This window comes from Pinus tabuliformis, chromosome J (assembly GCF_031772625.1).
Source record: "Pinus tabuliformis cultivar Carrire ecotype Pingquan chromosome J, CPIR1, whole genome shotgun sequence".
NCBI classification, from domain to species: Eukaryota; Viridiplantae; Streptophyta; class Pinopsida; order Pinales; family Pinaceae; genus Pinus; species Pinus tabuliformis.
Window position 1 is genome coordinate 488,521,678 of NC_142295.1, and position 14,675 is coordinate 488,536,352.

The following is a 14,675-nucleotide window of genomic DNA, read 5'->3' on the forward strand; positions in this document are numbered from 1 at the left end:
TTGCCATTGAGTCCGAAGGAGCAGAGGTAGATAGAGCAGCTGGTAGATAATATTCATCTTGCTTATTTCTCAGAAACAAAACTTGATTTGCATCATTAACTTTAAATAAACTCGCTAGTCTATCATAGATTTCCTTGGAGGTGTGCCGGTTGGAGATGTAGGCCACCAAGCACTTGTGATAGAGTCCCGGATGATCTTCTTTGTTTTCACTTCTCCGGTTTTCCATTTGCTCCTGGCAGCAGCGGATGCATTTGATGGAGGCTCAACAATATTGCCTTTCACATGGTCCAACACTCCTTGATCTTCTAGGGTTAGATCAATAGACATCTTCCATCCGTGATAGTCAGCTTTCTCACGGAGCTTGTCCTCTGCAGGAAAGAGTGATGAGGACCCCATTGTTCTTTTAGGATAGCCTTGCCAATCTTCTCTTCAGTGATTGCTCTTGCTCTTGCTCGGGCTTTGTCTTCACCTCAGCTCTGATACCATGTTAAGTTATGGTATGTTCTATGCTTAGAGAAATTTACTTTTCTTTCTTATTATTATTCATAGATTAACAATCACATGTGCATAAGTAAAGTGCAGATAGAACATTAAACGATCAACAGAAAACAAGCCAAGACAAGAGACACAAGATGTGGCGGCTAGCCAGGGACAAACCCCACAATGTGTGGGGAAACCCTTTGATCAAATCTTCTTTTATCTTCAATAATTCAGCAGAGAGAAATAGTACAATAAATCTGATTTATATCAGCAGTAGAAAACCCTAGATCAGCAGCATCAGCATTAGCGGCTTCATCATCAAAACTAGGGCAGTCGATATCTCGCAAACCGACTGTCGGATCGGCTTGATTCCACCACCAAAAAATGTGGCCTTCAGAGGAGGTCCAGATGGACCTACAACGCAGTTCAGAGGAGGAGATCTGATGGTCAACACTGGTCAAAATTTGGATCTGCAGTTGCAGCTTCAGGTTCAGCAACTTCCTTCCACATGTGTGAGAGAGAGTCTCTTTTCTGTGTAGTAGAGAAGAGCCTCTTTTCTGCGCAGGAGAGAGAGAAAAGTGTGATGAGATGAGTGAGTGCAAATGAGGAAAAGTCCTCCTGTATTTATACACAACTGTTGATGTTTCAATAGATGTGATTGTTGGGCTTCTGAGCCTACATGAGTGTAGGTCGGCTTGATAATAATTCCATAATCAAAATAAATTCATATCTCCATAAATACTTATCGGAATCGGATGATCTTTAGATCAATCCTACACCTCTCGACGAGAGGAATCTAATAAAAATATTATCAGCGATGAATAAGATGACCCACATGGATTTTGGCCCTAGTTGCCAATTTTAATAGAAGGATACTCCAACGCAACTTCTGGCCAATTTGTTGAGCAAATTGATGTCTAGAATTGATTTTGTTGGAAGCTCTAGGAAGTTGTCTAGGGTTAGGGCAAGAAATTTGAAAAATAAGAGAAATTATGGTGATCATCAAGGGTTTGTAGACCAGTTCCTAGACTATTGTGGAGAATCGAGTCAAAGTGTATTTGATTTAGGATTCTCACTTTCTCAAGGAGTCGTATTGCAACTTCGGATGCTCTAGTGTAGCAGCTACAAGGTCGCAACAAGGATTTATACTTCGATTTGCAAAATAATGGAATTTCAAGGTCGAAGTTTCACAACTCACCCTAGAAACATTCACTTCTTATTACCAAAATGAGTAACATATGCAATGAGCCAAGATCACATGTGCTTCATGAATTTCGCATCAATATTAGGGCACAAGAAAAATCAAGACATAGTGTTCCATACATTAGACATTAAGCATAAAAAATTTCGCATGAAATAACACTTACATGACAAAAGAAGTATATCCATCCATCACATTTGCAAAAGAATGAAGCTCCAAGACAAATAGCAATTACCCAAACATCAAAATGCATCAAATGATCTCCAATTCATCCAAATAGCAGGTTTGAGTTCTTTCTCCAAGGAGGTATAAATCCAAGTGATGTTCAATAAGAAAGAATGCCTCTCTTCTATTTATACAATCTGCTAAGGGAGTCGAAAACCAAAACCCTATCACACATGCGACCTTCGGACCCTGCAACCACGGACCTATACGAGCGAACTTCCGCAAACCATCACAGACCTATGCGAGCCAATCCAAAGAAAGAGAATAGAAGAATGCTTCATGATGATTGTCCAAATGAGGGTCACTTGACTTGTATTTATAGCCTTCCAAGGGTGTCCAATTTTCTTTAGGGCCAGCTTGATCAAATGTGCACATGTCGGATTTAATTCGAAAAGACACTTTCCCTTGTCCAAATTGAGTGCTTCAATAGTCAAAATTGGTCCTCTCGAAAAGAGGAATCTAATCCCAAGATTCGAATTTGTTATTGAGCTACCAAATTAACATAAACTTGATGTGCCAATTGAAATTTACAATAACTTTTCCAAAAATTGCTGATTTTTTTCATGGTCTCTTCCCACAAGCAAACTTGTATAGCATGCCATGTGTCCAATTCTTGAATTATAATTATGGAATCTATACTTGAGCTACTTCTATATGTCTCCTAAAATTCTAGAATATTTCACAGACTGAAAATTTTCAGACAAGATATAGCAAAAATAACAAGCTGACATGTTTAAAATTTATTTTTTGATTGTTCACAAACCCTAACTTCCATAGGGTATAACTCCCAAAATATAGAGAACAAAATTCTGAAAATTGAACCAGCTATTCCCCAATATTTCTCCTTAATATGGTCCAAGTTTCACTTTATGAAGCATTACAAAACAAAAGTTATAGCATAAATGCCAATGCGACTTATTTGAGACTGAACTCAGGAGCATACAAAAACCCTAACTTCCTTGGAGCATATCTATGAAAATATAGTGAACCAAGATTTGTAACTTGGACCAGATGTTCACCATGATTTCACCTCAATGTGGTCCAAGTTTTACACTTTGAAGCCTCACAGAAAAAATTTATAGAGAAAATGTTAAACTGACTTGTTTGAGACAAAATTTAGGAGCATTCAAAAACCCTAACTTCCTTGGACTATATCTCTGAAACTATAGTGAACTGAGATTTGAAACATGAAACAAAGATTGTTGGGGATGTATTCTCAATCTTCACCAAGTTTCACCATCTAAAACCTCCTAGAAAAAAGTTATAGTGAAAATGTCACGATGACTTGTTTGAAGCAGCAAAACCCTAGGATCAAGAGCTCTAATACAAAATGTTATGATCCTTGTGTCTTAAAAATGATAAGAAACCAATAATTACAGCCCACTTCAAGGGGGAAACCTCCTTTTACAATAAATGAACAAGACAATATTTAATGATTCTAAGACTAGGTCTCCTTAGTATATATATAGGAGACAAAGGATACAATTATAATAAAATGGGACCATGAGGAGTTCTAGCCTACATAACAATATAACAATAGAAATGTAATCACTCAATATCTAGGGCTTAATAAGGGGTTTTTGGGTTAACATGGGGCTTATATAGGGCTTAACAAATACATTGATTCAAGGATATCTAGACATTTTACTAACAATGTTGACACATGTTGATTTTGTTGAGAATAAATTTCAATCTGATTCTATTGTGTAGAGTGGCAAAGAATAATACAAAGTTAGACGAAAATGAAATGCCCTACTTCAACTAAGAGGTGAGAAGGTAATGATTTATGTCTATCACGTTCCTTGTTAGCAGAAAAATATACTTTGAGTTAGTATAACAAATATCTTATTATTCACAAGAATAACAAAAAATGGTCACTATGGGGGTCTAAAAACATGGATTATTCCAATTTGATAGATGATCAGAAAACAGGATTCATTCCATGGAAAGATATGGCTGTAATTTCATAAAAACTCAACCATAATGATTAGATCAACTGACAAATCTCAAGAAATGAAGCCCTAGAGGATGTGCTGTTGGAACAAGTTTAAAACAGCAAAGAAGAAAATGCAAACACAAGATATATAATGCATTATCTGATGTGATTCAGAAGATGACGATGCTCAGAGAGGCTGAAGATAAAGCAATAAAGCATGGTCAGACATGAAGGATGGTGAAATAATTTGTCCTTCATCAACCTTGCCAAATACGGTGCACTTCCTGTGACTAATTCAAGACCTTATCTTGGAGTGGGATGCAAACATATTGCTTGTCCAAAGCTTTTTCTTTTTTATTTGAACAAGCATGTAAAATGACCATTATGAAAGGGTGTTTGAGATAATGGTCATATTTAGAACTTAGACATATTAATTAGGACTTCGGCATATAATGAAGTCTTAATAATAAAGTGATGTAATAATGGTTTACTTAACGTAGTAGTTAAATGCTTCAGTATTTGGGAGTTACATGACATATTCCTCTTCTCCTACTATTTGATGAGACATCACATCACTTAATAATGGATGTATGAATCCAGTCTTTCTCATTCTTATGTTTATTCCTACGCATGCTTGTGCGTCTAAAACTCACACATCCGAGGCTCAATCTTTAAGTTTTACTGTTTTGCTACTTAGTTTATTGTTTTTCTTCAAGTACTCTCCTATGGTATATGAGGAAGCCTTTTAAATCTCTCATGAGGCCAAAACAGGTATGTATAATTTTTTGTCATGTTAGTTGTGTTACTGATAAAGGAAGCATGTTTTAAGGTGGTCTTAACCACAATTTTGTGCTAATTTATCTTTTTTAATGAAATGTCTCTAAAAATCGTTTTAAATAACTGAACTCTCAACAATGGAATATACAACACGGTCTAACACAAGGTATGTCTAGATAACAATGCCTGCATACCTTGGTTACAAGGACTGGGCCCCCTGCATAACCGCAAAAGACAAGCAACGATAACTTCTCTACTGCTTGTGGTTATCAGAAAATAATTTTGAATAATAAAATTGTCTACAATGCGATATTCACAATGGTTTAACACAAGGCATATTTAGATAAGCAGCTTGCATACCTTGATTACAAGGATTGGGCCCACTGCATTAACCTCAAATGACAGAAGCAGAGATGACTTCTCTACTTTACTTAGCGTGGTTTCTGCATTGACAGTTATGAAAAGGTTAGCCTCCTTGAGGTTTATATTATGCATACAATGTTATAACTTGATAAGACAATTTAGACATTATTTTAATGTGTATGTGCTCAACAGAAAGACTGGGCCATCCTTGTTGAGAAGTTATTCATATGTAAGGGTTTCTAAGCATGATCAAGCATGGTGAAGGATGTAATATGTGTGTGTGAACTAAATGGTCTTCTAGATTAAATGAGAGACAATAGAACAAGAAATACACATGGATAAATTATTTATATGCAAGTTTTGTTTAATATGTTCAAGCATTGTGAAGCATGTAATGTGTGTGGTTGCACTAAAAGGTTCTCCAATTGAACCAACCCACCTACAAAACAAAAGAACAAAGTGGAGTCTACACCTAGTTTTCCCTCTCCAGACTCCACGTGACTAGTATATCCTCGATGGCTCAACCTATTAACTTTATCTAATTTTTCTTATTAGAGAAATTATTAGACTATAGTCTCAATAACACAAATAATTGAGAAAAGAAATACAAATAAGAACCATCACACACAATAAACTGTTGAATGTGTTGTCATTGATGTCAAAGTCAAGGAGAGTTCCCAATGGATACATGACTGTCAAAGTCAAGGGGAGTCTTCAGCGTTGTCCATGAATGAAACTTGGTGTTTTCCTCAAATGGAAACTTGGTGTTTCTTCCTTGGAACAAAATTTGGTGATTCCTTGAAACGAGTTGAACGAATTCTAGCATTTCCATGGGGTCCCATGTAAGTTAAACGTGTGGCCCAGTATGAGAATGTAAGCATAGTGCTAGTATAGATGCACCCACGTAGTGCGATATGAAATTAGCACAAAAACCGTATAACTTAATCAATTGGTTTTTCTGTGGATTTGACCTTCCTTGATCATAGCCACTAATCTATCATTGACATTAAGTAAACCGAGATTAAGTGTCCACTGAAGCACTAGGCACCAAATGGAATTGAGCAAATGAAAATCCAGTATGACATGGCACCAGTGTGATGTGGCAACAATATGATGTGGAAAATAAGTGATGTGGAACGTCCACGTGGATGACGTGGAAACATCCAAGGGTGACGAGTGGCAGGTAGAATAGCATTTTTTGCCAACCAACTGGATGATTGACAAGTGACATGTGGCGGGTATAGGCTAGCACCCAAACAAGTGGCAAGCTCTAGTTGGACAAAGTAGGATGACATGGCATGTGACTTGGAAGGTGACATAGCTTGTTTGGAGCCCTATACTGAGCTACTGGAGTACCAGTGTGAACACTTGTTGAAGTGATCCGGTACACAATAGTCTGATGCAATGGAAATGTCACTGTCGACTGCAATTAAGGTGAAAAAGGTTGTCATATGTAGTTTTGTCTATCGAGGCCGATGTAGAAAGGTCATGATTCCAGTTGTCTTGGTTCCACACGGAAGGACAAGGTTTCTGCATGTGGTCACGAGGTTTTGAGACTTAAGGGCTTGGAGCTAAAAGGCCAAATGAAAAGGCACATACGAGTATCCAGTAATTCGAATGTTAACAAATCAACCTTGTCAACAAGGAGGCGATCGATTAAGACCATGGTTATCACACACGGTTACAAGGAGTTAATGGTTAGTGCTTGTAATCCGAAAGTTAAGAAAGCGTCCTCGTTAACAAGGACCCAGACACGAGATTCATTAGAGGCAATCAATTACGACCATGGTGTTAAATTATGGTATGTTCTATGCTTAGAGCAATTTACTTATTTTTCTTCTTATCAACCACAGATTAGCAATCACATATACATTAAGTAAAGTGTAGATAGAACATTAAATGATCAATAGAAAACAAGCCAAGACAAGAGACACAAGATGTGGTGGCTAGCCAGGGACAAACCGCAATGCAGGGAAACCCATTGATCAAATCTTCTTTTATCTTCAATAGTTCAGCAGAGAGAAATAGTACAAATCTGAATTCTGTAATTTTATATCAGCAGCAGCAAACCCTAGATCAGCAAAGTCAAACTTGGTCAAACTAGCTGAAATTGACCTCTAAAATGCTTGGTCAATTTCCGGTCAACTTGTCCTCGAACAGCCTGAAGAAACAGCCCTTGAACAGCCCCAAAAGTTCAGTCAATTTGCAGATTTCTTAAGTCAACTACAGCCCTAAACTAGGGCAGTCAATACCAGTCAAACCATAGGTCAGATCACCTTGATTTTCATGCCAAAAATTGCGGCCTACCTAGGAGAGGAAACCACACCCAATCCACACTCTTGGAAGGTCTACACTTGGTCAACGCTAGTCAAAGAGATGACCTATTGCCCTAGTGTCCTTCTTTCTGCGTCTTCTTTGCCCTAGGACGTCTTCCTTTTGCCACACGTGTGAGAGAGAGAGGTTCCTTTTATGCGTAGGGGAGAGAGAGAGAGAGATAGAAGATGAGTGAATTGAATTGTCCAAATGAGGAGAATGATCCTTGTATTTATATGCAAACGTTGAGATTGAATAGACATGACTGTTGGGCTTCTGAGCCTACATAAGTTTGCTAGTTGATCTTGACAATTTGTCCATAATCAAAATAAATTCATATCTTTTTAAATACTTATCGGAATCAGATGATCTTTAGATCAATCCTACACCTCCCAATGAGAGGAATCTAGGAAAAATATCAGAAGCCATAAATAAGGTGATCCACATAGAATTTGGCCCTAGTTGCCAATTTTAACACTCCCTCTCAACTAGGGAGAACTTCATCTGCAATCTGTCAAACCGTCGCTGCTATCCATCCATCAAATGCACTGTCCTGTACAGCTTGACCCCACTCTGCTCTGCATTGTCTGCTTTGCTCTGCTCTACTCTGCTCGAACTATGAAGAAGAAGAAGAAATGATCGAGGATGTATCATACCATCCTCCACTGACCCAAAGTCAGTCTCAAAGTGTGAACCACTCTAACTGATCCCAGATCAATGGAGGTCATCCTAGCATAGGGAGTACGGTAGATACAGCGATGTGTCCATCGATAGTACTACTATGGTCCCTATCCTCATTTCCCTGCTCATTGATCAGATGAGAGGTACTTCCCATGAGTCCCAAACTGCATGGGTAGGATGCCTCGACAGGAGAACTAATCATCCTATCCACAGGAGAACGAATCATCCTGTCCAGTGGATGCCACGGAGAACTAATCATCCTGGCCTACAGGAGAACTAATCATCCTGTTCCACAGTCGCCACAGAGAACAAATCATCCTAGCCCACAGGAGAACTAATCATCTTGTTCCACAGTCGCCACGGGGTGTCACAGGGGAAGGTTGAACCTTTACCCTGTACATAGTGCACCACCAGGGTATGGTGAGTCGCCCTGTCACATGTCGCTCCAAGTACCATGTGCCCCCTGGAGCTCCCAAAGCTCATTACATCATACTTGACCCTCATAAGAGGGTCTCTGAACAACACCAAGTCGTTCTCGGAAAGTCAGGAATTTGACCTTTCCTAGGGGCTTTGTCAAAATGTCGGCGACCTGTTCATTTGTACCGATATGTTGGAGCCTTATTGCTCCTCGCTGCACCATATCTCGAATATGGTGGTACCTGATATGGATATGCTTGGAGCGATCATGAAATACGAGATTCTCTGATAAACGGATCCCACTCTGGTTGACACACAGGATCATGGTGGTACCCAAAGTAAATCCAAACAGCTCACTGAAGAGCTTTCACTACCAGACTACCTCACAAGAGGCCATGCTAGCAACAATGTATTCTGCCTCGACGGTGCTCAAAGCCACCGAATTCTGCTTCCTGCTCATCCAGGATATCGAGGCAGATCCCAAAGAGAAACAGCACCCAGAAGTGCTCTTTCGGTCCACCACACTGCTTGCCCAATCAGCATCAGTATACCCAAGTAGTTTCACATCTCTGGCAGTGTATCTCAACCCATGAGAAATTGTGCCACGAAGATATCTCAACAGATTCTTGGCACCAATCCAATGTGAGTGGTGAGGCTCAACCATATGTTGACTCAATGTGTTGACTGCAAAGCATATATCCGAACGAGAGTTCACCAAGAACATTAATGCTCTGACAAGTTGACGATACTCGGTAGCATTTCGTAAAACAGGTCCGGCAGCACTACCGCTTGACTTCTTGAAGTCAAGCTCCATTGAGGTAGTTACGGGCTTGCAGTCCACCATGCCGAATCTTTCCAATATCTTCACCACATATTTTCCTTGAGATAGGAAAATCTCCCCTGGTTTCAGCAAGACTTCCAGTCCTAGGAAATAGTGCATAAGTCCTAGGTCTTTCATCTCAAACTCAAAAGCCAGTTCCCTCTTACATTCGTGAATGAGAGGGTCTACACCTGTTAGAAAGAGGTCGTCAACATATAGCACCAGAATGAGAGGCTTGTCATCTATAACCTTAAAGTAAAGGTAAGGGTCAGCTTCACTCCTAGTGAATCCCAGCTTCATCAAGTAGCTATCGATCCTCTCATACCATGCTCGGGGTGCTTTCTTTAGCCCATAGACGGCCTTCTTCAACTTGCACACATGAGATTCTCGATCATAAATCTCAAATCCTTCGGGTTGCTCTACATAGACCTCCTCTTTGATCAAACCATGTAAGAACGTAGTCTTGACATCCATCTGATGTAGGTTCCATCTTTGCGAAGCAGCAAGGGCTATGATCGAGCGAATGGTGGTATATCGGGCAACAGGTGCAAATATATCATCATAGTCTATACCTTCCTTCTGGGAGAAGCCACGAGCGACAAAACGAGCCTTATACTTTTCCGCACTTCCATCGACTGCATGCTTTATCTTGTAAAGCCATTTTGAAGTGACAATTGCTTTGTCTTGGGGTCTAGGGACCACATCCCAAACATTGTTTTTCATAATGGCCTCATATTCCTCAGTCATAGCATCCTTCCATACTTGATGCTTGATAGCATCTGTGAATGATGAAGGCTCGTTTTGGATGATCCTGCTCATGATGGTCAGGTATCCCTAATACCCGTTTGGCTTCTTACTTTCACGGAAGGTTCCTCGGGGTGCAATGTGTCTTTCAGCATCATCAAGTGTCCCCTTAAGCCATGAAGGCCTCTTCCTAAAAGAGGAAGGCTCTTGTGGAGGAGGATCAATAGGATCCATAGGTTTTTCCACATCAGGCATCGTCTCATCTTCCTTTTCCTTTGGTTCCCCGGTGTCAGCTTCTTTAGATCCCCTTAAAGTAGGAAGATTGTCTACTTTGCTAAGGGCCATATCTTCGTCAAAGGTGACATCATGACTAATCTCGACTTCCCTTTGACCAGCTACATAGATTCTATAGCCCTTAGTATTTTTGCTATAGCCCACAAAGATTCCTTTCTTTCCAGATGCACCCAATTTATTCCTTTTCTCTTTTGGCACATGAAAATATACAGGCTTCCAAAAATTTTAAAATGAGATACATCCTGTTTCTTACTGGTGAACATTTCTTCGGGAGTCTTGGAACCCAATGCTTGATGAGGGCATCGGTTTTGTACATATATGGCGGTATTTGCAGCTTCGGCCCATAGAAACTTCGAAAGTCTTTGATCATGGAGCATAGCACGGACAGCTTCCACAATTGTACGATTCTTCCTTTCCGCCACACCATTCTGCTCAGGAGTATATGGTGTAGTAGTCTCCCTCTTAATTTCAACCTCTTTGCAAAAGTCATGAAACTAATTGGATTCATATTCAGTCCCATTGTCAGACCTTAAGATCTTGATCTTCTTTTCGGTTTGATTCTCGATCAAGGCTTTGAAGTGCCGAAACCAAGAAAACACTTCATCCTTCTTTTTCAAGAAGTATATCCAAGTCTTGCGAGAATAATCATCTGTAAAAGTGAGGTAATATAAATATCCTCCCAAGGAGTTCACAGGCATCATACCGGATATGTCTGAGTGAACCAACTGCAATATATCGGAGGTCTTGCTTTGGCTTGAGGGGAATGGTCCCCTTTTGAGCTTCCCTTCGGCACATCCTGGACATACACCTTCTTGCTCTAATCTGAACTTGGGCATCCCGGTCACCATTTTTCTTACATCGGGTAGAGCTTTATAATGAAGGTGAGCAAACCTTCGATGCCATAGTTCAGACTGAAGAGATGTGTCACAAGACATGACACCCAGTGGACTTCCACCGACTTGATATAATGAATCAACTCGAAACCCAAGAGTAAAAGCATCTTTAAAGTTCTTTTTCCATACACGTACCTTGCCATCGCTGAAGGCCACCTTGTAGCCTTTGTCTTCCATTGCCGAAATGGACACCAGGTTCTTTGTAAGTGGATGGTATTATCCTGATTCAATTGAAGAGTGACATTTCCTACGCCGTTCACAGGATATTTTGAATTATCTCCAAGAACAATTTCCAGGTTGGTTTCCTTCTCTATCAGATTATAAAGAGCTTCTTTGTAACCAGTGAAGTGCCTTGAGGCACCACTATCAATAAGCCAATTTCCCAGCGAGTCTGGGGGAGCAATAGTAGATAGAGCTACTGGTAGATAATATTCATCTTGCTTATTGTTAACAGTGTTAGATTCATACCTAGAATTTCTTGCCTTCTTGAATGGTTGTCCTCTTCCTTGATTTCAGGCACTTCTTTTACCTCTACCATTTGACCTGCCATTCCTTTGATTGCCTTGAGAGGGATTTTGATCATCGTCCCGATGTGAGTCCCTTTTATCAGGGCACTCCCTTGCATAGTGACCCGTTTTATTGCAATTGTAACATCGTCCTTTTCTTCCACCCTTTGGTCCAACCTTTCCTTTGAATTTAGCCCCATAATTGTTTCTTCTTTTAGTATGAGAAGAAAAGGCAGAGGGATGACATTTAAGTATGGGCATTTCTTGCTCTTCCATCCTTGTTTCTTCTTGAATGCATCTGGCCATTAATTCCTCAAAGCCAGGAATTACGTTATTGTTGAGAAGAGTAGTCCTGAATATATACCATTCAGATGACAGTCCTCCAAGAGTTGTGAGTGTCATTTCCCTGTCAAGAATTACTTCCCCAATAGATAGGAGATCATTCTTGATCTCGCTAATCCTTAAGAAATATGCTTTCATACTCTCATCTCTGCCCTTCTTAATTTCCTTCATCTTATTCTTAAGAAACAAGACTTGATTTGCATCATTAACTTTAAATAAACTCACCAGTCTATCGTATATTTCCTTGGAGGTGTTCAGTTCGGAAACATAGGCCACCAAGCGCTTGTTGATAGAGTCCCAGATGATCTTCCTTGCTTTGACTTCTCCCTTGGTCCATTTGTTCCTAGCAGCAACGGATGCATTTGATGGTGGCTCAACAATCCCGCCTCTCACATGGTCCAACACTTCTTGTTCTTCTAATGTTAGATCGAGAGACATCTTCCATCCGTGATAGTCAAACTTCTCACGATATTGTCTTCAGCAGGGAAGTGTGTTGAGGACATTGTGATTTCTTTTTAAAATAGCCTTGCCAACCTTCTCTTCAGTGATTGCTCTTGCTCTTGCTCTTGCTTGGGCTTTGTTTTCACCTCAGCATTGATACCATGTTAAATTATGGTATGTTTTATGCTTAAAGCAGTTTACTTATTTTTCTTCTTATTATCCACAGATTAGCAATCACATATACATTAAGTAAAGTGCAAATAGAACATTAAATGATCAACAGAAAACAAGCCAAGACAAGAGACACAAGATGTGGCAGCTAGCCAGGGACAAACCCCAATGCGAGGAAACCCTTTGATCAAATCTTCTTTTATCTTCAATAGTTCAGCAGAGAGAAATAGTACAAAATCTGAATTCTATAGTTTTATATTAGCAGCAGCAAACCCTAGATCAACAAAGTCAAACTTGGTCAAATAGCTGAAACTGACCTCTAAAATGCTTGGTCAATTTCGTGTCAACTTGTCCTCGAACAGCCTGAAGAAACAGACCTTGAACAGCCCCAAAAGTTCAATCAATTTGCAGATTTCTGAAGTCAACTGCAGCCCTAAACTAGGGCAGTCAATACCGATCAAACTAGAGGTCAGATCACCTCGATTTTCATGCCAAAAATTGCGGCCTGCCTAGGAGAGGAAACCACACCCAATCCACACTCTTGGAAGGTCTACGCTTGGTCAATGTTGGTCAAAGAGATGACCTGCTGCCCTAGCATCCTTCTTTCTGTGTCTTCTTTGCCCTAGGATGTCTTCCTTTCAGCCACACGTGTGAGAAAGAGAGAGGCTCCTTTTATGCGTAGGAGAGAGAGAGAGAAGATGAGTGAATTGAATTGTCCAAATTGGGAGAATGCTCCTTGTATTTATATGCAAACGTTGAGGTTGAATAGACATGACTGTTGGGTTTCTGAGCCTACATAAGTTTGCTGGCCGACCTTGACAATTTGTCCATAATCAAAATAAATTCAGATCTTCATAAATACTTATCAAAATCGGATGATCTTTAGATCAATCCTACACCCCTGGATGAGAGGAATCTAGGAAAAATATCAGAAGCCATAAATAATGTGATCCACATGGAGTTTGGCCCTAGTTGCCAATTTTAACACATGGTTATAGCACAGGGTTACAAGGAGTTAATGGTTAGTGCTTGGAGCCAAAGGGGCAACGAAAAGCAATCTAGACATCCAGCAAACCAAATGGTTAATACAACAAAATTTCCTCATTAACAAATCGCCTGGACATTGGTTCCCTACAATGGTGGGTTAAGCCATTGGCCATGACACTTGGTCATGCAGAAAGGAGCTAAAAGAGAGAGGTGCTAAGGAAGGTTTTAAAGGCAGAATTAAAGGCTCGCACCATGTATAAAAATGAACGATCTATAAGAGAACTATGGTGAACAAAGAGTCATACAGAGCATTTGCAACTTCTAAAAGCACAATGGTGTATGCACATGCATGGGTGAAGTGATCTAAGCGCATAAATTGTGCATAAGCAGGGGATAACAGTGTGAGATCTAGACAAGTACAAAGAGCACAGAGAGAGTGCATAGGCATGATTAGATAGAACATGCGAGATTTGTAAGAGTGCAAACATAAACAGATCGTATGCAAAGGAGAATTGTCTGACATCTAGGCCAATGAATAGTGTGTAGAATAGAGTGCAGAGTTGTGCATTGTGCCAAAAGATTGCTAGTTAACCAAGAAAGAGCAAATCATTGTTAAAGAAAGAAAAGGGAAGAAGATCAAAGTTGAATAAGTCTGAATGTGTAAGAATTGAAGAAAGTGCCCCTGGATCTAAATCTAAAACAGTGATGAAATAGCGATCTGATAGCCAAAAGAGATTGGATCAGTAGATCCAAAGGGGATAGGTGTCTCGATCAAGTTGGTGCTAGTAAATCTAAGGGGATTTGTGTCTCCCATAAGTTGGTGCTTGCAAATTTGAGGGGATTGGTGTTTCCTATAGGTTGGTGCCTGCAAAAATTGTAACAGTAGGTTGGTGCTTGCTTACATCAAATAATTAAAAATTGTGTGGTTTTCTCCTAGATGGGTTTCCACATATATCCTATGTTCAATGCTCTCATGTGATTGGTGTATTATATTGTGATTGAATGTTTTAAAATGTAAAATTGTATTATCCTAATTCCCCACCCCCCCCCCTCTAAGTATAATTGTGAATCCAACAATTGGTAT

General features: G+C 39.9%; 1 protein-coding gene across 4 annotated transcripts in view; it reads right to left on the minus strand.

Moving 5' to 3' along the window:
* The window catches only part of LOC149227922 (NAD(P)-binding Rossmann-fold superfamily protein), a 380,332-nt gene that overhangs the window by 201,938 nt on the left and 163,719 nt on the right, over positions 1-14,675 (minus strand). For all 4 annotated transcript variants that reach the window (XM_089377984.1, XM_089377986.1, XM_089377985.1 and 1 more), the window contains exon 4: positions 4,980-5,062. In XM_089377984.1, coding sequence (XP_089234110.1) covers positions 4,980-5,062 — 83 coding nt within the window. The remainder of the gene's footprint in view (positions 1-4,979; positions 5,063-14,675) is intronic.